This window comes from Aythya marila (genome assembly GCF_965140915.1).
Source record: "Aythya marila genome assembly, chromosome: 25".
NCBI lineage: Eukaryota > Metazoa > Chordata > Aves > Anseriformes > Anatidae > Aythya > Aythya marila.
In genome coordinates, this window is record NC_139066.1 from 3,313,726 (window position 1) to 3,339,016 (window position 25,291).

The following is a 25,291-nucleotide window of genomic DNA, read 5'->3' on the forward strand; positions in this document are numbered from 1 at the left end:
CCCCGAGCCCGGCCCTTCAGCACCGCGCGGGTGGACAGCGCCGGGCGCGGGGCCCCGCCCGCCCCAGGAACCCCCCGGACCCCCCCTCCTGGGATCCCTCGGGAACCCCCCGACACCTTCCCTGCACCCCCAGCCTTGCCTCCATCCCCCTGCCTCCCTGCACCCCACGTCCCACCACTCCCCCCCCCCCCCAGCTCTCCAGCTCCCTCTCCCCTTTTTTCGGGCACCCCAAAGCCCCCCCTTGCACCCCACACTTCTCGCCCCCCCCCCGGCTCTGCCCCCGCACCCTTGCAGCCCTACAATTCCTCCTCTGCCCCTGCGCCCCCCCCTCCACCCCCTGCATCCCCTCCTCCACCACCCCCAGCACTCCAGCGCCCACCATCACCCCCCCCGCCACCCCCTGCACCCCATCACCACCTCCTGCACCCTCCCCAGCCCCCAGCCCCCCCCAGCACCTCCTCCTCCACCAGTCCCGTGCCTCAGCACCCCCAGCACCCAGCACCCACACTCCCACCAACCCCCCCACCTCCAGCACACCCTATTCCAACACCCCAATCACCCAGCGCCCCCCTGCCTCAGCACCCCAAGAACCCCACGTCCAGCACCCTCCAGGCCCCCCCTGTCCCATCACCCCAAGGACTCCATCCCCACCATCCCTTTCCCAGCACCCCAAGGACCTCACCTCCAGCACCCCCCAGCATCCCCCTGCCCCAGCACCCCGAGGATTTGGCACCCAGCACCCTGCAGCCCTCCAAGGACCCCACCTCCAGCACCCCCATCACCCCCAGCACCCCACCTCCAGCACCCCAAGGACCTCACATCCAACACCCTCCAGCACCCCAAAGACCCCACCTCCACCCCCTCCAGCACCCCAGGGACCCTCCTCCAGCACCCCAGCACCCCGAAGGACCCCACCTCCAGCACCCCAGCACCCCCCCGCTCCCCCCACCCCAGCACTCCATCCCGGAGCCCACCGGGGCTGCGGGGCTGCTGCCGGCAAGCGCTGTGCCGGGGGCACCGGGGGGCACCGGGGGGCACCGTGGGGGGACCAAGGGGGGCCGGGGGGGGGGGGCAGCTCCCCACCTTCCCTCTGGTGCTGTCGACAGCCACCCGGGAACCTCCCGGCGGGCCGGGACAGCGGTGACTAAGCACTTTGGGGATTTCTACTCTTCGAATTTTATTCTTTTCTTTTCTCCCCCTTTCCAGCGGAGCCTCCCCCCTTCCTCCACACACACACACACACACACACACACACATCCACCCCCTCCACCTCCCACCCCCCTCCTCCTCCTCCTCCTCCTCCTCCTCCCCTCCATCCTCATCCTCCCCGGCCGCCCCCGCCCGGGGCCGGGCGCGGCAGGGCGGGCGGTGGGGTTCCCCCTTCCGGCCGCCGGGAGCACGGGAGCCCCGGGCCGGCTCGGCTCCAGAGCTCGGCCAGCCCTGGGGTGAGGCGGAGCGGGGCCGTGCCGTGCCGTGCCGGGCCGTGCCGTGCCCAACCGAGCCGCTCCGGGCCGGGCCGAGCTCCCCGCCGCCCCCGTGGGAAGTTGCGCTGCGCCCAGGGCGCACCGGGCGGCGGGGAGATGCCGGTGCGCAGGGGCCATGTGGCCCCCCAAAACACCTACCTGGACACCATCATCCGCAAATTTGAAGGGCAAAGTGAGTACCGTAACCCCCCCAAACCCTCCACCCCGCCCCGCTCCCCGCTCCCGCTCTCGGTACCGGTCCCCGTCCCCCCCCCGCGGCCCCCAAACTTCGGGGCGCGGCGAGGAGCAGAGGGGGGGACAGGAGGGAGGCCACCGGCAGGGTGTCCCCCGGGGAAATAAAGGCTCCTCCGTGACCCCCCCGGGGAGGGGGGGGGGCGGAGGGGTGGGCGACAGCCAGGCACTGTCCCCGCGGGTATTTATAGACAGGGCGACACCAGGGGACGAGCGGTGCCGGGGGAGGGGGACACCGGGGACCCCCGCGCCCCCCCCCCGGGCTGGGAGGGGGTCCCGGGGGTGGCGGGGAGGGGGCCCGGCCGGCAGCCGGGTGTCCGGCGGCACAGACGGGCTCGCTGCTTGTTTGCCTTCAACTCCGCGCTGCTCCGAGGCAGCCGTCCCTGGTGAAATGTTGCCATTTGCTGTTGCTCCGAGTAATCCCTTTATATGAATTTTTTTTGGGCTGCTTTTCGTGTCAAATATAGCAAAGAGTTCGGGCTCCTCGGGGAGCTCGGGGGTTTGCACGCCGTCGGTCGGGGGCCACGGCCGGGGGGGGGGAGGCAGCGGGGGGCTGCGCTCACCTTGTCCAGGCACCCCGACGGGGCCGCTTTGTCCCTATGGGGCTGGGGACAAGGGGAGGGGAGCGGGATTCCCCCCCCCCCCGCCCAAGTTATATTTGGGTCTCTGCGGTGGGGTGCTGGGGCCGTGCACCCCCTCCGTCAGCACCCCATCTCCCTGCGCTTTGTCCCTGGTGTCGGAGTTTTCCGGCTGGGCGACCGTCCCTGCGGGATCTGCTGTGGCAGTGAGTGACGTGACCCCGGGGACGGGAAGCAAGAAAAACTGTCCCTGGATCCTATCAGCCCCCGCTGGGACGCGGCGGCTGGGGGGCAGCGGGGGCAGGCGGCGAGGCGTGCCAGCGGGGAGGCAGCCAGGCCCCCTCGGCCCCGCGGGCTCCCTGCCTGCGCGCTGCCAGCCACACTCCAAAATATTCCCCTGGGGCAGCTCAGAGTGTAACAGGTGTTGGGGGAGACCGAAATGAGCCCCCCCTGGGGCACTTCACCCTCCTTTGTTTGTGGGTGCCCTCACCCTACCCCGCAGCCCTCATGGGTGCTGCAGCACCCAGAGCTGGAGAGCCCGGGGCACCCTCCCAGGCGAGCACAAGGGCAAGGGCAAACCTGCAGGTGTGAGCAGGGCAGAAAGCAAATTTTGGGGCAAAAACACCCTCAAGGAGAGCTGGCTCCCCAGCTTGTCCCCACGCTGGCCTTGGGCATATCCCTGTGCTCGGTGCGGCGCGCTGCCAGCGCCATCAATTCTGTCCTGCGCCAGCACGGCCCCGATCCGGCCCACGGGGCTGGCACTGCATGGGAGATGTTTATCGCGGGTGGTGCGCAGGGTTTGGGGGGATCCCTTCCCTGTGCTGCCAGAGCGATTGGGGCAGAGCGGGATGGGGCAGGGGAGGCAACTTGGGAACGCCTGGATGTGGGTTTTGCGCTCTTTGCGGTGAAAACCCCGAGGGTGGGAGCCCCCCACGAGGGGCCACCGAGGGCTGACGCAGGAGACCACGGAGCCGGCATCCCCGCTCCCCCAGGGACTCCAGAGGTGACATTAAGGGGAGCCCCGATGTGCTGGGAGGGGGCCCCCACCCCGCCAGGTCCCGGTGCCGCAGCCGTGCCGAGGTTTCTCCGCGTTGGAGTGAAGCCGGCGCTCGGCTCGGGAGAGCAGCGGGGCTCTGGAGCGCGCGCACGCTGCAGATGCCATTCCTGGGTAATCCGGGAGATTAATTGGGGTCTGGGCCGGGAGGCAGCCTCCAAAGGGACCCTCTGCTCTGACCTGCCTCCGGCTCCAGCCCGGGAGGATGCCAAAGGCTGGGGGAGTGCCGCAGGGGGGGACGCAGCCTTTTCCATCAGTGCACATAGACCCCGCTGCCACAGCCCAGCAAAGCCTCTCCTGGTGCTCAGCACCCCCCGATCTTGTGGAAAAGCAAAAAAAAAACAAAAACAAAAAATGAAAAATCAAAGCGTGAGGCTGGGTCTCCCCCAGAAAAAGGGGTGAAGGGGCTCCATCCAGGCTGGACACCCCAGGCTCGGCGGCGCTGCGAGTCACCACAGCGTGACACCAGCTTGGCCCCAGCCCAGCGATGCGGATGTGCCGCTCCCTGCCTCAGTTTCCCCCTTCCTCCACCTGAGCCCCGGCCTTCTCGAGCACGTGGGCCACGCAGCGCAGCGGGGTCTGCGTTTCAGCTCCAGCCCGAAGGCACAATTATCCCATAAAACATTCGGAGGATCATTAGTGCGGCAGGTTTCAGCCTGGCTTCCCGCAGAAGCCGAGCTCACGCCTCCTCTTACCTCTTGCCTGACTTGAGTCAAATCTGAGCAAGGGTGGGAAGTGTCTGAGATATCTCGGGTCCCCGATGAGCTCCTGGGCTGAGAGAGGCTCTGCTGCTCTTCCCCATGGCTGCTGGGGACAGATTGCCCATGTTTTAGACAGCAGCGAGTCCTCGTGCGTTAGCAGGGAGAGGTGGCTCAGGGCACTGCGGTGGCATTTTAGCAGGGACCCTTGTTCGGGGGTCCCCACAGCCACCGATTTGGAGGAAATGAGGGGGATTTTCTCTCTCTGAAGAGCAGGGCAGCACCCAGAGTGCTGTGGGCTGGTGCCAGCAATCGTCCTAAGCACCTCTCACTGGTGGCACTGGGGAGCCCAGCCCTGCACAAGCCCGGGGTGCCCTACAGCGGGTGGCACCAAAAAGCCCCAGCACCCCCCATCCAGCCAGGTCCCCCCGCGTGTCCCCACGTCCCCCTAAGCCCCGCGCTCTGCTGCGTCCCCGCAGACCGCAAGTTCCTCATCGCCAACGCCCAGATGGAGAACTGCGCCATCATCTACTGCAACGACGGCTTCTGCGAGATGTTCGGCTACTCGCGGGTGGAGGTGATGCAGCGGCCCTGCACCTGCGACTTCCTCACCGGCCCCGATACCACCAAGAGCTCCATTGCGCAGCTCACGCAGGCGCTGCTCGGCTCCGAGGAGTGCAAGCTGGAGATCCTCTACTACCGCAAAGACAGTAAGAGATGCTTTCGGCACGTGCGGGGTGAACCGGTGTCCCTAGGTGGGGACCGTGGTCGTGGTGGTGTCACCCGTCTGGGCTTGAGATGAACCACAGCACAGGGTGGGGTGGGAGGGACCCTAAAGCTTGTCCTATTCTACCCCCTGCCATGGGCAGGGACCCTTCCCACCAGCCTTTTGGTTGCCCAAAGCCCCGTCCAGCTTGGCCTTGGGCACCTGCAGGGATGGGGCACCCCCAGCTTCTCGTCTTCTTTCAGCTCTTTGAAGCTGGGGCTGGGTGGCAAAGGGAGTCTGATGGCACCGGGGCTTTGGGATTGCACCCGGGACCAGGGCTTTGCCACGGGAGGTGGGAGCAGGGTGACCCCATGGTGGGTCCCAGCTGGATGGACCCAGCTCGGCCAGAATTTGGGCTGTGGTGGTGGCGGCACCTCAAGCAACAGAAAGGAGCTGCCGGAATATTTGGGAATGGGGTTTGCAAGCCCTCGGTGACAGCTCAGAGCCATGGGACCACTCACAGCATCCCTATGGCACGAACAAGGATCCCATGGGGTGCCCACGGAGGAGATGGGGTGGGACTGCGGCCCCGTGTGGGGTGATTCTGCCACCCCTCACCCCAAAGCCGGCTGGTACGGCATCGGAGCCGCCCCTCCGGCCAGCAGGATGTGGCTGCGTGCGCACAGATGGAATTACACTAAGATGAAAATGAAGCTTTGATGGAAAATACTAGTGATTAGTTCTAATACTGCAGGAAGTTAAATAAATATTTAGTGCTCGATGCTGCCAAGCGGCGTTGGCCGGGACTGGCAGAAGTGGGGGGAATTCAGGAGATCAGGCGCTCGCTAGAGGTAGAAAACATTAAGTATTTCCTTTTTTTTTTTTTTTCAACCTGCGGCGCCTTCCCATCGCTTCAGATTATATTGCTGGGGGCTGGGCTTGAGAAAGGGGCTGCACCTCGCTGCTGGCAGCTCCGAGCGTGCCGGGATGGAGGAGAAACAACCGGGAAGGGAACATGGAGGCAGGAGCCTTGGCTCCCGGCCCGCACCCTATCTCCCGGGCAGGGACCCGGGTGTCCTGGCCTCCCTCCCAGCCCCTATCTCCTGGGCTGGCATCCAGGTGGGGCTGTGTGCCCCCCCCCCCCGAGCCACCATGGGTTGAAGGGGTCTGGCCGGAGCCCAGCGTGGCTGGGAAGGCACGAGGAGGAGCGGGCACACGCCGTCCCCCTGCTCCCTGCAGCGTGTGGCCGTGGCAAGGACAGGGCGAGCGGCTCCACGTCCCCTCCCCGGGATGGGGACGGTGGCACAGGATGAGCAGGGAGAGAAAGCAGCCCCCAAAACCCAGCGCCGAAAAACTGGGGGCAATCCTGGCCCCCGTGGTCACGGGGACCTGGAGGTGGCGGCTTCCCAAGGGCCGTTTGGGATCTTGGTCCCCCAGGGACCGCTCGGTCCCCGCTGGCAGCAGGATCCAGCCCCATCCTCCCCTGCTTGAAGAGCTCCCGACAGCTCGTGGGATGCTCACCACTCTCCGCAGAGCCCTGCTCTACCTCAAGCCACGGAAACGCTCCGAGCTGCTTTCTTCTCTTTTTTATTAAAAAAAAAAAAAAGGGGTAAAAAAAAAAAAAACCACACGCACACACACAACAAAGCCTAGAAGAAAGCCCTTCGTGGCTATTTTTAAACCCCAGCCCCACCAGCAACACGCTCGCCAATTGTCTCCCCCCAGCACTCAGCCTGCGATCGCTCAGCCCATTATAAATGGGCCTTATCGGCGAAGAAAAGGCCCTCGCATTACGGGGAGCTGCTGCTTAATTAGACCGCGGAGGCTCCGAACCCGCCCGTCCTCCTTTTCATCGCGGCGGCTCCAATCTCCAGGCTCGACCTGCTGTTTATTACTGCGGTACTCCCGGCTCTGCAGCTCGCCTGGTTCTTTCCTGGCTTTTGTGGTTTGCCGGAGCTGATGTTCTCCCCCCAAAATCTGCCTGCCCGAGCCCCCCAGCAAGGTTACAGGGGGATGAACGGAGGGGATGAGGGGGGACAGGGTGTCCAGGGCACCCATGGGTGTCAGGGCGGGTGGCTGTGCCCACGTCCAGGCAGGTTCCCATGGGGGTTGGTGCTTTGGGGCCAGTACGTCCCTGGGGACAACACACCCATGCTGGCGTTAGCGTGCAGCTGATTATAAAAGATTTCCTCGCAAGACACTGCTGAGCTGGACCTGCCCGAGGCCGGGATCAGCCCCACATCAATGAGGGGCTGGGGTCCCCCAAAGGTGGCCGGTGAGAGCCCCCAGAGCCCCCCCCCCCGAGCGGTGCCGGTGGCCGCAGGTGCTGGGCACGGTGGCGCTGGCACAGGCGGCGCGGCGGCAGCTGGCACCGAGCGCTGGGCTCTAAATCTGCGTGGATGTGATGGCTGCGAGACAGCAAGGGGAGACGTGCGGACGAGACAGCTGGAGGGACAGCCACCTGCCGGCAGCCCCTCTGTCCCCGTCCCTGTCACCCCCTGGGGACAGTGTCCAGAGCCTGGGTTTTGTCCCCCCAAAGGTTAGGGGCAGGGGTGAGCCCCGCAGATGCCTCGCGCCGTGCCGTGGGCTGGGATTTCCCCAAGGGCTCAGGAGGTCGCAAGGCCATCGATGTCCCCCACAGCTCCCCGTGGGGCTGGTGGCTGCGGGGTGTCCCCTCTGGCGCCGTGTCCCCTCCTTCCCCATTTGGGGCACGTTTGCAGCACAGCCACAGGCTTCTCTCCATCAGCTGCTGCCAGAAGCCCACGAGAAAGGCAGACGGGGACGGATCCGGCCACATTTACTCCTCACAACCATACAGATGGCAACGTGCAGCGTGCTGCCCGTGGTGAGGAGCAGGCAGGACCCAAGGGACCTCGTGGGTGGCAGGGGACAGCAGGGAGGCACGGCAGGCTGACAGAGCCCAACCCCAGCTCGATCCGTCGGCTTTTCCAAAAACTTGCGGCTTTTGCGCCGAGCCAGGGCAGCTCGCCCCGTGTTTCTTTAAGGGTCAGGCTTGGCAGAGCTGAGCCCTGACCTCGGGAAGGGGACAGCCACCGCCGCCCGACTCCAGATGGGGACTTGTAAACATCCCCGGCTCGCAATGACAAACACTCCGCTGCCGGGGGTCTGGCACTGCAGGGCCGCGGCCGTCCTCCTTGGCACGGCCGTGCTGCGCCTCCGGCTCTGCCCTGGGGACAGCATGATCAGGGGACGGGGCTGGAAGGGACACATCTCCACCCTCTGCAGCTCCCTGGGTGCTGTGCGCCTGGACCAGACATCCCAGGAATGGAGAGACAGGCCCAGAGCATCCCCAGCACCCCAGGGGTGCTTTCCATGGAGGGTTTTCCTGACACCCCTGCCCTGGCACCGATTCTCTAATCCCTAATCCCCCCCAACCCTCACCGACTGCTGTGTCCCCGGTGGGAGGTGGCACCGTGTGGCACCAGGACAGAGCCCTCGGGGTGCCCGGACAGCCCCGGGAGATGTCGGCGCTGCAGCTTTGGCTGCACAGCCCCGTGCTAAGCTGGACTAATTCCTGTGGCCAGCAGGGATTTAGTGAGGGAAGGGCCACCCGCACCCCAAAACGCCCCACCAGGCTGGGTGGGATCCTCACGGCCACCTCGTGCTGGCAGCTCCCCGGTGCCCCCAGCTGCTCCGTGCTCCTGCTCCTTCCCCTCCTGTCGTCCCCAGCCCATGAGCAGAAATCCCCGGTGTGCTGCATCGTCCCACCTCCCTTAATGAGGTCGTTTGGGTTGTAGGGGCTTGCCCCATGCAGTATTTTTGCTGGTCCCATGTCACAGCCAGTTTCAGTAGGGTAGGAACAGGCATCCCCAGCACCATCCTCCTGGTGCACATGGGGCCAGGGGGCCACCCATAGCCACCCCCCAGCAGCCAGACCCTATGGGACACCCACATCCCAAGAGCTCAGCCTCCCAGCATTTTCCACCCCGCCTCGACGGCTTGATTTAGGGTCTCGGAGCAATCTGCACAGCTCTTTGAAGTTTCCACCAGGGCCCTAGTGCTGATTTCTCCCCAGACGGGAGCAAGGCTCAGCCCTGTGCATGTCTTGGGGGCGCGAGACGGCCCCGTCCCCTCCGTGCCCTTCCCACCCTTTTTCCTCCTCTCCGTTATATAATGCCACTATAGATTTAGCCACTCTGCCATGAGACCCTGCAGATTAAATCTGCCGGCCGGGGGAGGGAAGGACTGGGTAAGAGCTCCCAGGGCAGATTAATAGCTTGCTTTTTTAATATTCATAACAATACAGTTTTGTGTCCGGCTCCCGGAAACCCCCGTGTCCCGTTGATTAGTTTAATGCCGATGATACGGGCAAACAGTCACCGCTCGTGGCTGCAGAGGATAAGAGGGCCGGGGAGGGAGGGGCCCCACGATGACATTTTTAATGTTATTAAGTGCTCGCTTTCATCAAGGTCAGGAGATGAGATGGGTCAGAAAGCACAAAGCCTCCGACCTCTTGGCTCTGGGGAGATGCTGGGTGACGGGAGGATGAACCCAGCCTGGGGTTTGGGGAACGAGCTGTTTTCCAGCCTGTGCAGACCCATCAAATCTTGGAGGATGAGTGTGGGACTCCCCAAAGCAGCACCCTCATTGCCAACACCAAGACCGGTGCAGGGAAACCCCCCGGTGCTGGTTCACCCCCCATTTTCCAGGAGAGCCCTCGCTGACACCCCAGGGACCGCTCGGCTGCCAGGCAGGAGGGAAGATGCCAAAAGCCTGCGCTGGGGAAGGGAAAAGAAATTCCAGCAGAGTCCCCAAGGCCACCACTCCCTGCCCCAGCCCACCGGGAGCCACTCGGTCCCGTTCCCGTGCCGCGTCCCCCCCCCTCCACCCCTTTTTGTGGGCAGCCCCACGGGCGGGGGCGAAGCGCAGAGAGGTTGCAAATGCCCCCAGGACTCCTCCAGGAGATCATTTGGCGGCTAGATAAAATTAGACGGATGGAGACAGATTAGCTGAACAGCTGAAGGGAAGAGACGGGCAGATGGATGGGGACAGGCGATCGAGGAACAAGGACGGCAGCGCAGGGCTGGGGGCTCAGCCCACCCGCACCGGGCACCGCAGCAGCCCTGGGGTGCCCAGGTACCCCACACCCCGCTGCCCAAAACCCCAAATCTTTGAGGATTTGGCTGCATCTCGAGGGAAGGTGCTGAGCCATCCTCTCCATCCCCGATGTCCTCCCATCTAATGCACGGGTCCAAGCCAGGCACTGAGCTCCCTGCACGCAGGAGGGATCCTGCCCCAGCCAGGGCAATTCCCCGGGGACCAGAGGGGGGTATCGGAGCAGCAGCCGGATTTGTGGGATCACAGCAGGTGCCAGCTGCTTCCCAGCCCCAACCCGAGCCCCAGCTGCTCCTCACGTCCCCAATTTTCAGCTGTTTGACATCAGCCTGGGATTAACCCTTCGGGTGCATGCAGGCCCTGCTAGGATCCGGCCCCCACAAGGTGTGCAGTGGCTCAGAGGCTCCCAGCACCACGGAGGAGCTTAGGAAGGAAAAAAAAAATGAAGCCGTGAAAGGGAAGCGTGCAGCAGGGCAGAGCACGTGAGCCAGGATCAGGCCATCTGGATCGGGATGCCCTCGCATGGGAAAGCACAGAGCTGACGGCTGCCACGCTAACCTGCCAGCTCTCTGGTCCTGTGGAAGTTGGGGATGCTTCAAAATAACCTGCAGGGGTATAATAATAATAATAATAATAATAATAATAATAATAATAATAATAATAATAATAATAAATTTTATAACACAGAGAAGGAGAAAGCATCCCGCAGCCAACCCTACCACTCACACGCATGTGCCAGCAGAGCTGCAGCATCCCAGGGCTGGCACCGCATCCTCCGTGCCCGTGCCACCACCTAAGGACACCCGCTCGCCTCTCAGGCCCTACAGAAATACCTACAAAAGGTGGAAAAAAGGGTTCATTTCTCTCCATGCCCAGTATCACGGCACGCGGGTCGGCGCAGCGTGCCCGTGCGTCCCTTCCAAATGACTTTATCTGCTGAAAATCCCCCCCTCCCCGACCGCCTCCTCCCCACCTCCTGCTTTTAAGTGGATTTCCCCTCCGTGTGGTGAACAACGATGAAATCAAGAAAGGAAAGGAATAATCCCGGCGGCCGGGCCCTTTAAACGGATTTCACCCTATCCATTTCTTTCCCCTTCTTGTGCATGTGTGTGTGTGTGCGCCACTGACGTCAGGGCAGATTTGGAAGTTGCCCGATGCCGGCCATCTGCTCCTGATTACGAGAGGCCCTGAGCTCTTTAAAATTACACGCAGAAAGGCCGACGGGCCCCGAGCGTGGCCGCGCATCCCCGCGCTGCCGGCCCCGCTAATCCCCCGCTCGCAGGGCGCCAGCCCCTTTAATCACCGTGGCCAGGGACGGAGGGAAGGTTTGGGTGGTTTTGCAGGGGCTGGTGCTTGTTGAAATGGCCCAAATTGCCCCAAAGTGATGAGGGGGTTGTCCTGTCACCCAGCAGGTACCTCTGCAGTGCTACCCCGCTGCCCTGTCGCTTCTAGGAGGCTTGGGGGGATTTTCGGGGGGATTTCAGCAGCAGGGATGCGGTCGGTGCCAAAGCAACAGGAGGCGGCTCAAGGAAGGGCTCCGCACTGATTGCACCCTTGGGAATGGCTTTTTTTAGGATTATCGTGGGAATGAAGGGTGGTGGGAAGCCCTCTGCGTCCCCCCATCGGGGAAAGGGCTGCAGGGAATTTGGGGATCCCCTGCTGCAGGCTGGCACCTGCCCGCAGCTCAAGCAGGACCATGGGGTCGTCGTGCATCCAGCGGGTAAATCCGCGTGGCCCCATGCTCCGTGACCACACTGGGGTCTTCCCTACAGCCCCCCTGCTCCCAGGTCACTGCGCCCACCCCTATGTCCCCCCCGTGCCTCAGTTTCCCCAGGGTGTTGCCCTCGCCCACAGCCTGGACCTGGGATGGGAGAAGGCCGAAACGAGTCCCCCCCAAACTGGTTGGTGACTGCAGGGCAATTAGCGGCGGCTTGATTGCAAGCAGCACACTTAATGAGGTTGAACTGCTACCTGGAAATTTTCGGAGTTCTTAATTACCCACGCCGTAATTGCTAGTCTAAAGTACATTAATATAAATGACTGTCTGGGACAAAAAAAAAAAAAAAAAAGAATAAAAAATAAAGGCAGGATGCGGTCTGCAGGAGCTGGGGTGTGGCAGGGCCCTCCAAATCCGCCTCGGAAATTGCATCCCTTAAAAAATACGGTTCTGCTAAAAACATTTTATGGCATGGGGGGGGGGCTGGGGAAGAGCCCCCCGCGTACCCTCTTAACCTCTCCATCTCTCCGCTCAGCCTCGTGTTTTCGGTGCCTGGTGGACGTGGTGCCAGTGAAGAACGAGGACGGTGTGGTCATCATGTTCATCCTCAACTTCGAGGACCTGGCGCAGCTCATCGCCAAGAGCGCCGGCCGGAGCCTGCACCAGCGGCTGTCGCAGAGCTGGCGCTCAGGTGGGTGGCACTGGGGACACTGGGGACACCGGGGGGAGAGGCAGGGCTGCATCCTCCAGGGGCTGCGTTTCTGCAAAGCCGCAGCTCCAACGGGTCGGGGAATTGAGCCACTTGAAAAGAAAATGTGTGGAAAAAGGGCTTTTTTGGCCCTTTGTGTGCACCCCCAGGCACGCCGTGTGCTGTGCACCTCCTGATCCAGCTGGGGACCTCGGGACAGGGTGGGGACAGACCCTGGGAACAGGAGGGTGCAGATTTAAGGAGGGGGCATCTCGCCCACACACTCCCTGCTTTGCTGCCAGCCCTTCGATGTTTCATGCTGGGAGGGGTTTGTGGCAGCCCCTCGGGTCCCTGCTGCGGGCAGGCAGCACTGCGTTGGTCGGGACAGAGGGCGCTGGCATGGGACAGGAGCCACGTGCGGATGTTTTGGGACAGCTGGGGGATATTTGGTGTCACCAACAGCAGGGCTGTGCCACGGGGATGTCACCGCACGAGGGATGCATTGGGATGGCCCTGAACTTGCTCCAGCTTTGGGCTGTTTCCCACAGTCCCAGGCTCATCCCAGGGTTTTGCAGGGCTTTTGGGGGGCAGTGGAAAATCCGATAGCAATTTTTGGGGGAGGCTGGAGCAAAGGGAGAGCCGTGGCGAGGCTCTGCAGGGGGTGTGGGTACCAAACGATACCGAAGTTGGACCAGACCATGGGAAGCAGAGGTGGAGCTTCCAAATACCCTCCTGCTTTTGGGTCCACTGTGCCAGCCACCTGTATTTTAAACGGGTGAACAATCTTACATAGATCTTCCTATAAACACTACCTGGGGTGCGGGGCACTACAGGGAGGCTTGCGTCAGGACATTTGGGGACCAGGCTAAAGCTGTGGGAGCAGCCTGGGTCTGTTCCCCCATGGCACTGGGGGTGGCACAGTGGGATTGGGAGCACAGCCAGGGCTGGGGCTGCACTGAGGACTGACGGGGCCCCTTGACGCTGCCCTTTGTGTAGTGTAACGTGTTTTTAATGCAGTCACGCTCGGTGCACGGACACAGCCCCAGTGCCACGAAGGGGTTTGCGTGCGTGGCTGCAGGTCCCGGTGGGGATGCTGTGTGTGGTTTTGGGTTTTGTGCATCCTCGGGCCAAGCATACGCAGAGGGGACAAGCAGAGCTATGCGGTGGGTGTGTGTATATCCTGCTATGCCTGTGAAGTGGCGAGGTTTATAGGTTTATATTTCTGGTGCATCGCGACAAGAGCAGTTAGCCTCCGTGCATGAACTGCTGCGGACGTCCTAAATACCAGCACCGGTGTTGCCTCCTAGCTCTCATATGTCCATCTCGACATATGACGCGTTCCCGTCCTGTTGAACATCCCCTGAGGTCTGGGTTTGGCTGCGGAAGGTGCCCAAACAGAGCCAGCACCGAGTGATTCCCTGCGCTCCCCAAGGAGCCTTGTCGGGAGAGGCGGGTGCCAGCCCGGACCAGCCCCTTGTGCGTGGGTTTTCTGGCACCGAGCAGCTCGGCAGTGCTTTGGGGTTAAGTGAGGGGAGGCGAATTGTGCCAAAACCCATCAGCTCCACACTATGCTGCTTTCTCCCAGAGGACGGTGCCTTTCTGGAGCTTATTTTGCATCCCGCGTCCCTCTGCCAAGAGGTATTGCCGCTAGTGGAGGGATGAGACGCAGGGAAAGTCAGCCAGAGGCTCATCTAATGGTGATTTAGGCTGCTTTGTTTTTAATGTAGGGTGAAGCCAAGCTGGTCCAAGCCTTGCCCAGCTCCTGGCCCTGCTGACAGGGTTTGCCCAGGGAAGGTTTTGGTCCGGGACGTGAATTTGGTCCTGAGGGTCATGGTCTGCTCTGCGGAGCAGCCACAGAGGAGGACGAGTGATTTTGTGCTGGGCATCACTACCAGGGACATCGGGTCCTGCTGTGGCTGCTGCTGGTCCCTCTCTGCATCCACCCTTTCCCTTCTTCACCCTCTTCTGCTGCTCCTTGCAGCCCCAGCTGCTCTCACCTTGGTCCTGGGCTCCAGCGAGGCAGTGCTCTTGTCCCCAGGGGCAACCCCAACACTTTGGTCCAGCACTGGACAAAATGGCTGGAAGTACTTTTCCTATTTGTTAACTTGTAGGATTTTTTTGCACGTTGTGTTTTTGTTTTTGTTGCTTTTGTGTTTTTTTTTTTTCTTTTTTCTTTTTTTTTTTTTTCCCCTGGGTCCCACCAAGGAGATTTAGAGGCTCGATTTCCTCCAGGTCCAAATCCCCTAAGTGGCTTTAAGCAGCTTAGAGACGCTCCGTACCTTTCCCGTCTTGCATCCTCAGTGGCCGGGGTCTCCTGCAGCCCCGCCGTGCTCAGGGTCTGCCCTGAGCTCACGTTGCTGCGGGATTAGTGAGCGCCGCAGGAGGAAGGCCCACGCATGTCCCCCAAAACCACCCGAAATCCTTCGCAGCCCGCTCCCCCGCCACCGCCCCGACCTGCCTCGCTGCGGCCATCCCGTGCAGCTAGGTTACATCTGTGTCTCTTGTGTTTTGTCTGTGTTTTTCTTTTTAACAAGGTCAAGGTAGGCGGTTGAAGTTTAGTCTCCCGTCCCTGCGGCGACTCAAAGTCCAGCGGAAATCTCTGCCCACCAGTGAGTTTGATGGAGTAGCCATTGACTATGGAAAGGTAACCGCAGCCTTTGTCTGATACGAGCCCGTGCCTCAGGCCAGGACCCAGCGCTCTTCCTCGCTCTCCCCATCCCCGCTCCCCCTCGGCTGCTGTGGCTCGGGCCGTACCCGGTGCTGGGGGGCTCCGGCCCCGGCGGCGTTGCTTCGGTGGCATGGGACCGTGCTGCTCCGCAGGGCCAGCCGTGGCTCACGGGGGGAGCGGGAGCTGTGCCGAGCTGGGAGGAAGGTCCGGCTCCGTAGGGCAAGTTGTTTGGGATGGCAGAGGTTGGGGGAGATGTCCCCTCTGCGGAGATGCTGGTGGCAGCTGGAGAAGGTGTGGCGTGAGCAGGGAGCACAGCTGGCAGGGCTTGCAGGCAAAAACCTCGAAACGGCACATTTCCCCCCGTTTTCCTGGCCGGGACCAGCCCAGGCAGCTCTGGCTTCTCAGTCCTCCTGCAAAGACCGTGATGGAGGGTGATGCTGTCACTGCCGATCTGATGAGATTGGGGAGGTACCGGAGGAACCTCTTTAGAGCTTGCTCTTCTCAGTGTCTTCTTGGCTGTCGGAAGTGCTCGAGGTACCTCTGGGCAAAGGCGTGTTGTTTGCTGAAACCCTCCAGCTCGAGGCACAGGGCTGTGGGCAGGAGGCTTTCGCTCTGCTGAGGCATCCCCAGGCACGAGGTGGTTGCTGCGCTGGGTGTATCCGGACAGCCTGGATACAGCTGCTTCCCAAAATCACAGCTTGGGGAAGGCGGGAGGTGCATGTCTTCTCTCAGGTTGTGCTTGTGGCGAGCTGAAGGCATCCGTAGTGCTGTCAGCTGCTCTGGGTACGTTGGTCCCACACCCGCCAGTGCTGCTAAAGGCTCTGGGCGCCCCACGGTGAAGCCGCGTGGTGCACTGCAGCATTTCGGGGGCACACGCGTGGAAGATGCGCCCTGAGGACATCCTGACGATCCAGCGCTCTGGTGGAGCCTGGTCCAAGTGGGGAGAGCCTGGAAGGAGCAGGGACAGCCAGCCCCACTGGTCACCACGTCCTACAACCTGCAGTAAGGCCCTTGGGGACGGTGAGGAGTGCTGCACCGTGCCTCGGGCACGCGCTCAAAGCCCCAGTCCCAGCCACGGGCATGGCTGCATAGACCCGAAGGATTCTGCCCCAAAGGGTGGTGGCTTTGTGCTCCTCGCTGCAGAGGCCGTTAAAGGCTGGAAGCTCTTCAGGTCCCCAGGGAGCAACCTTTAGCAATGGCTGAGGGGCTCTGGAGGAGAGGGAGGACCTCATAGGGCTGAATTTGCAAACCCAGCAGCATCTCCAGGGCTTCCCGGTGCAGAGCACATCCCTTCCCCGGGACGGACAGCAGCACAGGACCCCGGGCACCCACCCGCCGTGGTGGCCTGAGCTCCTGCAAGGGGCAAGGGAAAGGCAGGACCGGTGGTGGGACACGGGGACACCTCAGGAAAGAGCGCTGCAGGGCAGGTGCTCCAGGCAAACCCACCCTTAGGGTCTCCTCTTCTCTTCTTGCTCTGCCTGCTTCCAGCTACGCCTTGCAAACAGCCCCGTGGCCGTGCGAGCCGGCTCCTGGCACCGTCCCGGGGCTGCCACGTCCCCGAGGGCTTGGTCACCCCCACCGCAAAGCACCCTCGGTTCTGGTCCAAGCTGGAGCTGAACGGGGGAACCGCAGCGCTTCCCGGCCCCCTGCCCCTCCTCTTACCTCCCCAGCTCCCTCCTTCCCCCCAGCACGCGAGGACTCCTTCTAATAAAACCCTTTCTCCCGGCTGTCTTAAAGCCCGGTGGCGACTCCCTGATTTTGAGGGACTTGAAGACATCGCCCAAGGAGAACTGTGTGCAGTCAGAGACCGAATCCCTCCTGGAAAAGGAGAGGAGGCCGAGCCTGGAGGCCGACCCCACCTTACAACACTCGTCCCCGAAACAAGAGCCTCCCTCGCTGGGCCCGCGAGGGCCGTACTCTGCGTGGGGTTTCATTCGGTCTCGCCCCGGGGGCAGCTTCCACAGCCTCCGCAGGGTCTCCTCCTTGGACAACTTTGAGGCTGCGAGGTCTGAGTTCCAGAGAAAATTCAGGGAAAGGAGGGCAAACTCAGGTAGGGGAAAAACCCCGGAGTTTTCGGTCCTACTGCGGGAGCGACGGCCCCAGGGGCCACTGGCACGTCTCGGGGGGGGAGGTCTCTTACCTTGCACTGCTTTTTCCTCTGCAAAGTGGAGATTAAGTGGGGTCTCCTCCCTCAAACCCGCTGATCTCAGCGTGCTTCCCTGCGTAGGCAGGTCGTAGAGCATCGGTGGCGTCACGCGCATGGGCCATAGACTGTGTAAGGTTGCGTTTGGCTGCCCTGGGTGAGAGGCATCTCGATGCCATCCCACCTGGCCAGGAGGGAGGGAAGGGGTCGGCAGGCAGTGTGATGGCCCCGTGAGTGATGTCCCTGCGTTGGAGGTGGAGGGGACAGCAGCCAGGCCACCTCTATAGGGAGGGAGGAAACGCGCCTCCACCCCATGTTCACGTTCGGACCTCTTGTTCTCGTAGAGACGTGATGCTAAATAAGGTGGAGGGCAGGCAAGGGAAGCTTCAATAATTGGGGATGGGGAGAGATCAGCATGCGGTGTTTGGCTTGAGGAAACGGGGTGGGGGATCGTGGTCCTCAAATAGTCACAAGTTACAGACCTCAGGAGGGGGCACGGCACAGAGGGGCTGAGCGGGCAGGAGGAGGGTGGCAGCAGGAGGGCACCTTCACGGGGTCTTCGGCACCTCCTGCCCATGACACCTCTTGGGGTGATGTCAGAATGTAGGGGATCGAAGGGGTAAAAAACTGAAAAAATAACCCAGCCCTGCCCGTAGGAGATGGAGGGGGTGGGACAGACTGGTTGTGGTGTTGGGGATGTTCCCGAACCCCCGGGTGTGGGCACGAGAACCTCTGTGGGTACACACTGCCATGAGCCAGACCAAGCTGGTGCCTCCAGGACTTCCTCCCTGGTCCTGCACCAGGGTGAGGCAGGGAGGAAAACCAGGTGGGATCAAGCCCCCGCAGCACGGTGACCCCAACCCCACCACAGCTCTTCTTCGGGAGAACTGAGGGAGGAGGAGGTGTCTGGGTGGGGACATTGCCCATCTCCTGGCTTGCTTTGGTGGCCACGAGCCAAGGCGAGGAACTGAGGAGCTGTGTGGGTCATGCTGGAGTATGCAGGGGTGGAGGACGCCCACCTTCCCCTTCATCTGCTTTCATACCAGCTCCTGACATCCCTCCCTGGTGGGTCTCGGTGGGACCGGTCCCGAACCCACCACGATCTTCAGGGGTAGCACAGCACGTTGGGTGCCTCCGCATTTTGGCATCCCATCCGAGCCCCCTGAAGAAGGTTTAATGGTGAGAAGATGGGTGATGTGCCTGAAAAACAGCCCCCCTCGGGTGTCTTGGGTTGGGCATCCCACGTCAGAAGCCACCCCAAAGAAGCCAAGCCTTTATGGCCTGGTCAGTGCCTTCTGGTGGCACCCCGTGGTGGTCCCGCACCGAGGTTAGAGCTCTGCAAATCTGCTCCTGCCCTCGCCACCCTCCTCAACGCTCCTCTCCATCCTGTTTCAGAGGCTTCCCACGTCAAACCCAACCCCCCGAACTCCACCTCGGACTCGGACCTGATGAAGTACCGGACCATCAGCCAGATCCCGCAGTTCACGCTCAACTTCGTGGAGTTCAACCTGGAGAAGCACCGCTCGGGCTCCACCACCGAGATCGAGATCATCGCGCCCCACAAGGTGATGGAGCGCACGCAGAATGTCACCGAGAAGGTCACGCAGGTACGTGGGCACTGAGATGGCACTGGGATGGTGGCACTGCCACCAGGACGTGGTCACAGCCATTCCAGTGGCTTTGGGAGGAGAGGGCAGTGATACCTGGAGTTTCCACCCTGGGCAGCATCTCAGTATTTGATTTTCATCTTTTCCTCTGAATGTTTTAATATATATATATTTTTTTTCCTGAATCACTTTTTATGGGTAATTTGTGCCCAGAGGGACACGGATATGATGGTGGCCGTGAAGGGGACACACGCATGTGCCTGCATGTGCCCGTGGTTCATTTGCAGGGGAGGCTCTGGCTGTCCCCAGGACACCGGTGGCCTTCGTGTGCTCAGCTGGGGACCCCACGGATCCCCTGGGAGACAGCAGGTGGCACTGCACTGTCACCGAACCAGGCACACGTGGCACTGCGCTGTCACCAACACGTGTGATGCTGCGCTGTCACTGCAGGGGACACGCATGACGCCGCGCTGTCACCGTGGCGAACACACATGGCATCACCCTGTCACCACAGGGGACACGTGTGTCCCCGGACTGTCACCACAAGGCAAACACACGGCGCTGCCCTGTCCCCAGAAGGGCCAAGCTCCCTGCTGGCCCTGGCCGTGGGACGTGGTGGCACGGGTGTGAGGAGGAACAGGACGCCAAGTGGCGAGGGCCGACCCTGCTGTCACCTGCCCACAGTGCTGTAACCCATAGCTGCCTGCCCTCCTATGCACAGGAAGGGAATTATTTTTAAATCCCCATGGGGAAATAATGACGTTGGGGCAGCGAGTTAATTAAAAGGCCAGGGAGATGCCGAGCCACGGTGTGAGCAGGGAAAGAGGCGTTTTGGTGCACGTGGGAGGTGCTGCTGCGTCCCACAGCCCTGGTCAGGATCTGTTACCAGTTGGGAAACTGAGGCACGGGGGAGCCATGGTGTGCAAAATACATCCAAGGGCACCTCCCACCACTGCTAGGAGCAGCCAAGAGCAAATTTAATGAAAATGCAGCCATCTGAGCCCAAAAATGCCCCAGGGTTTGGCAGTTTGCTCCTTCAGAGCAGATCTTCCCTTCCAGGAGCTTGGTGCCAGGAAACTTTCCACCTCGTGTCCTCCATGCGGGGCGGACGGGCTCTCCCCAAACAGCACGGGATGGTTTTTAGGTTTGTTCCCTGTTTTCCCTGCTTTGGCTTGATCCTGTCAGCCAGCACCCCTCCGATCCGGGGGTGACCACAGAGACCTGGGGACCAGCCCTGAAGGCTGCAGCAGGACGGCGAGTGGCCTCCGTGTCGGGATGGGATGGGATGGGATGGGATGGGACGGGACGGGACGGGACGGGACGGGACAGACCTCTCCTCCCATTACATCTCCCTGTGGCTTCAGGGGACCCAAGCATCCTGCCCATCCTCACCCCATGCCTCCCACCACGCCACAGCTCCTTGCTCCTGCCCTCTAAATAATTCACAGCGAGGCAGAGACAGAGGCGAGACGTGGCTGACAGCATCTAAAAATACCGGCTGGCAGCAGGGAGAGGCAGGCAGTGGCTGCTCGGGGCAGGCAGGAGGGTCAGTCACAAGTGCAATGAGTGCGCCGGGCTCAGCCTACGTGGCTGGAGGCGCTCGGGTGCTGAGGGGTCAGTGCCACCAGCTTGGGGTCTTGTTTTGTGGGTGGCACCTCTCCGGGTCCCCAGGGAAGGGGGAAGGATGTGGAGGTGGTCAGGGGGTGATGGGGAACAGGGGTGGAGGTGCTGAGTGGTGTCAGGATTTGCACCAGAGGGTAAAGAGCAGAGAGGGGGGGAAGGCCAGTGCCTGCCTGCAGCCAGCACCATGGGCCTGATCCTGCCCTGTCCCTTTGCTTGAGGGTCTCCTGGTGGCTCTGGTGTGTCCCCCTCCCCAGCTTGGTGTCCCCCTCCTCATCCCCATCCCCCTGCATGGGGCAAAGAAAGAAGGGGGGGCTACACCTGCTCTGCCCTGAGCCCCACGGGGAGCAAGCAGTGGCCTGGGTCATCCGGGGCCATCAGGGCCCCCCCTCCATCACCCACAGCCCACACGCACCCTGCTCCCTCCTCCCTCCTCCTCCTCCTCCCTCCCACGGCCACCTCTCGCACCCAGCACCAGCACCCTGCACCCCCAGCATGAGCCTGCGGCTGCAGCTGAAGCCGGTAAGTGCAGGGGAAAGGGGACGGGGGAAGGCGCACCCGGTGGAGTCACCATGGGGGACACCCAGAACTGCCACCCTTGGACACTCCCTGAGCCACCCAGGCCACTGAGGGGTGCAACCCACAGCCCTCGGGGACAAGGCTGAAGGCATTCCCTACCTCTGGGTTGCTTTAGTTGCACTTTTGCCGGTTGTTTCTTTTCCCTTTTCTGCCTCAAATCTTTGTGGTTGTCCTTTTTTTATTAATCCCTGCCTGGAAACTAAGGGGGCTCGACCCACTCTTGCTCCAGCTGCAGGAGCCAGGTGCCAGGAGCAGGGGCGCACAGCAGGCATCTGAGCACAGGGAACAACACTCGAGGTGCTCAGATTTGGGACTGGCCTCACCAAGCTGCTCCCAGCCAGGCAGGGCAGGACAATTAGGGTACAAGGGTGGCAGCATCGCCGGCTTTCCCAGACACAAGGCGTAGGAGCCTGTTTGGGGTCTACAGGACACATCTCAGCTTGGGGACCAAAAATTCCAGCAGCACCGCTTTGTCCCCACGGGAACCATTCCCCAAGCCCACCCGGTGCCTCACTCCCCTCCGCAACGATTGCATTTCAGTCACTTTTCCTATCCCTCCCTCTCCATCCGCCGGCCACGTCGGCAGCTCCCGCGGCCCCATTGGCGCTCTCGTCCCCACGGGGGCCCCAGCATCGATCGGGTTTGATTAATCCACGCCGGGCTCCCGAATGCCCTTCGCAGCCGCATGCCTCCCGCCCGCCCAGCTGAGCGCGTGCGTGCCTGCGCGGGCGATGCCGCGGTCCCGGTCCTGCGCCCCCCGCGCCGGTCGCTGCGTGGGCGCATGGGGCTGGGGACCCCCATGGGGGACACCCGGACCTCACCGCGGGTCAGCTGCCACCCAGGGCGCCGGGCAAGCCGCAGGCAGGTAGGAGCTGAGGACGTGGTGGGAAGGGGCTGTGGGGCCAGATCTGTGCGGGGTCACAGCAGCAGGAGCCCTCGGGTAGCCTTGAAGGATCCAGCCCTTCCTCCGGAGCTGTTGGCAGAGTCGTGGTGGTGCCCATCACCACCTCAGGGTATATGGGGCTGCTGGTGGGATGTGGGATCGGCATGGGTCCTACTCTCTCCTCGGGGACAGATATTGTAGGCTGGCACCTAATCGCACCTGTTTTGCTGGGGCCTCCATGCGGGGATGCCCCTTGTTCTCCTCTATGGGTGGCACGGGTGGTGGGCACTGTGGGGACACCCAAGGGACAACAGAGTGTAAAGGACAGGCAGGGAGGATCTGGCTGCCCCCAACTCCAAATAACCCCCTTCATGCCACCGTCTCAGCATCCAAAGTAGGACAGCCCCATCCCTCTCGGTCCCCAAAACCTTGTGTTGTGTCCCCAAGGTGGCTTCAGAGCCCACCAGGAGCTGGTGGTGGGCCTGGAGGGGGAAACTGGGACATGGGGGGACTCACCGGTGCTGTGGGATTGTGTCCCCAGGAGGAAAGACAAATCCAGGGCGTGTGACAATGCGGCAGGCTGGCTGTGCGTGTGCAATGGTGTGTGCCCCTCGGTGGTCACAGGTTGTCCCCTCCCTGAGGATGCTCAGATGGGAAATGGACACTGCCCAAGGCCAGGTTTTGCTGTGGGTGGCCCCAGCTGTCCCCTGTGTCCCAGAGGGACATTGAGAGGAAGGTCCTGCTGTGACCAAGAAAGGCATCACACGAGGCTTGCAGGATGCTTAATGTGCCATCACCCTTGGGGGCACAGCCATGGGACTGCATCTCCAGGCTTGTTGTCTCCTGTGGTGGGGACACCCAGCAGCTCCTGGGCTGGTGGCACTGAGCTGAGGGCACAAGGAGGCATGATAGGAGGCACTGTCCTCCCTGCCAGTGTGGGTCTCAAGGGTGTAAATTGGAAAAATGCCTGCCCCGAGGGTCCTCCAGCCATCAGAGCTGGCCAAGGAGCCAGGCAGACCTTGGTGCCAGCCACAGCGGTCACCTCACCTTGTGGCCTCCTGGTCAGACACACATGAAGGCAACTGAAGTGAAATAGATGTAGAAACCCCACTGCATGCTCCCTGCTGCCCTACCAGCACAAGGGAAACCCTCACTGGGCTTCCGGCCTTGTCCAACCTCCCTCCTGGTCTCCATGTCCTTCTCATGCCCATCTCCTGGCAGGTGCTGTCCTTGGGGGCCGACGTCCTCCCTGAGTACAAGCTACAGGCACCGCGCATCCACCGATGGACCATCCTGCACTACAGTCCCTTCAAGGCCGTGTGGGACTGGCTCATCCTGCTGCTGGTCATCTACACGGCCGTCTTCACCCCCTACTCGGCCGCCTTTCTGCTCAACGAGGAGCAGGTGGAGGAGAAGCACTGGAACTGCAGCTACTCCTGCGACCCGCTCAACATCATCGACCTCATCGTGGACATCATGTTCATCGTGGACATTGTCATCAACTTCCGCACCACCTACGTCAACATCAACGACGAGGTGGTGAGCCACCCCGGCAAGATCGCCATCCACTACTTCAAGGGCTGGTTCCTCATCGACATGGTGGCCGCCATCCCCTTCGACCTGCTCATCTTCCGCTCCGGCTCTGATGAGGTGAGGAGAGGACTCGTGGAGGGACGGGGAGAGGGATTTTAGGGGAGAGAACGAGAGGGGTATGGATGGGTTAATGCAAGCAGTGGGAGGATAGGTTGTACTGGGTCTGGTGGTTTTACTGTACTGGGTCTTCTGCAAGGAGATGGTCAGAGGGATGAGCAAGGATGTTTAACAGGTTTTTATTAAGCAGCTGGAAGCTGGGTTTTTATTTGCAAAGGGTCAGGCAGCCATGCAGACCCTACTATAAGCTAAGATAATGTCCAACTGGACCTGCTCTCCTTGCAGGGGAGACAGCCCGGGGCTCACCCAGCACAGCAGGCCACGAGCTCAGTTTAGGGACCAGCCTCACACACCAGCAAGGATGAATTTGAGCTTGCATTTCAAGCCAGACTCAAAATGTAGGCAGTGGGATGGGTCTGTTGTTACTGTGCTACCTGGAGGCCCCACCATGTCTCAGAGCCCATGGGATGGGGTGAAAGGCAGTCATTCTGGGATCTACAAAAAGTGAGGACCCATCAAGAAACATGAGATTGGCCTTGGCTCCTCTCACTTGCTCGCCTGTAATCCCAGGGCTCCTTCCCTGCCCAGTCAGCAGAGGGAGGCCGTCCATTTTGTGGCACGATTCACCTAGCCTCTCTCAGGTGTCACCTCCAGGACAAGTGATTCATGCTCTCAAAGTGCCTTTTTAGCCTTCAAAGCCAGCATGGATAGACTGGAGACACGCCTTTGGCCACATTTATCCCCTGCTTGTCCCTGAGCAGTCTCTGCTCTGCCCCGCAGACCACCACCCTCATCGGCCTCCTGAAGACCGCCCGGCTGCTGCGCCTGGTCCGCGTGGCCCGCAAGCTGGACCGCTACTCGGAGTACGGGGCGGCCGTGCTCTTCCTGCTCATGTGTACCTTCGCCCTCATCGCCCACTGGCTGGCCTGCATCTGGTACGCCATCGGCAACGTGGAGCGGCCCTACATGGAGCACAAGATCGGCTGGCTGGACAACCTGGGCGACCAAATCGGCAAACGCTACAACGACAGCGACCTCTCCTCCGGCCCGTCCATCAAGGATAAATACGTCACTGCCCTCTACTTCACCTTCAGCAGCCTCACCAGCGTGGGTTTTGGCAACGTCTCGCCCAACACCAACTCGGAGAAGATCTTCTCCATCTGCGTCATGCTCATCGGCTGTGAGTACCTGGCCCTGGCCCTGCCCCGGGGCTTGGAGGGGCTGCTGTGGGGTGATGTGGGGGGACAGCCACCAGGCTGTGGCACGTGGGGTTTTGGAGAGGATCCCCCTCTGCCCGTGCCTCTTGTGCACAGAGGATGAGGGAATAGAAATAGGGGATTTGGGAACCTGCTGCTTGCAGTCTGTGGTGGTTGGGTATGCATCTCCCCATAGCCCCCTGAGTCCTGCCCTCTCGTTGCAGCTCTGATGTACGCCAGCATCTTCGGCAACGTCTCCGCCATCATCCAGCGGCTGTACTCGGGCACGGCCCGCTACCACACGCAGATGCTGCGGGTGAAGGAGTTCATCCGCTTCCACCAGATCCCCAACCCCCTCCGCCAGCGCCTGGAGGAGTATTTCCAGCACGCCTGGTCCTACACCAACGGCATCGACATGAACGCGGTGAGTGCGGCAGGGGGAGGCCCCCGATTCATGCAGCACCTCATCCTGATTCTGGGAGCCCACCAAAACGTGTCCACCTTTTTGATCAGGGTAGAGAGGAGGCAGGAGATTTGGGAGGCTGAAGGGAGTCTGTCAGCCCTCTTTCCCTATTTTTCCCCTTTCTCCTTTTGCCCCCCATCTATCCATCCCTCCATTCCAGGCCCACGATAACATTTCTCGGCTGGAGGGCTGCTTTGGTGCCAGCGAGGAGCTCAGAGCCCCCGTCGGCGCCAAGCGCTTTCAGGACAGT

General features: G+C 61.8%; 1 protein-coding gene across 2 annotated transcripts in view; it reads left to right on the forward strand.

Annotated features, from left to right (window-relative positions):
• Window positions 1-1,358: 1,358 nt before the first annotated feature.
• KCNH6 (potassium voltage-gated channel subfamily H member 6) overlaps window positions 1,359-25,291 on the forward strand; it is a 30,976-nt gene continuing 7,043 nt past the window's right edge. Inside the window, exons 1-9 of one of the 2 annotated variants that reach the window (XM_082778910.1) lie at window positions 1,359-1,656; window positions 4,525-4,755; window positions 12,080-12,235; window positions 14,767-14,876; window positions 16,638-16,950; window positions 18,439-18,650; window positions 22,954-23,382; window positions 24,163-24,562; window positions 24,803-25,002. In XM_082778910.1, coding sequence (XP_082635036.1) covers window positions 1,581-1,656; window positions 4,525-4,755; window positions 12,080-12,235; window positions 14,767-14,876; window positions 16,638-16,950; window positions 18,439-18,650; window positions 22,954-23,382; window positions 24,163-24,562; window positions 24,803-25,002 — 2,127 coding nt within the window. In that variant the 5' untranslated portion in view covers window positions 1,359-1,580. The remainder of the gene's footprint in view (window positions 1,657-4,524; window positions 4,756-12,079; window positions 12,236-14,766; window positions 14,877-16,637; window positions 16,951-18,438; window positions 18,651-22,953; window positions 23,383-24,162; window positions 24,563-24,802; window positions 25,003-25,291) is intronic. The other variant, XM_082778911.1, reaches the window with a different exon arrangement.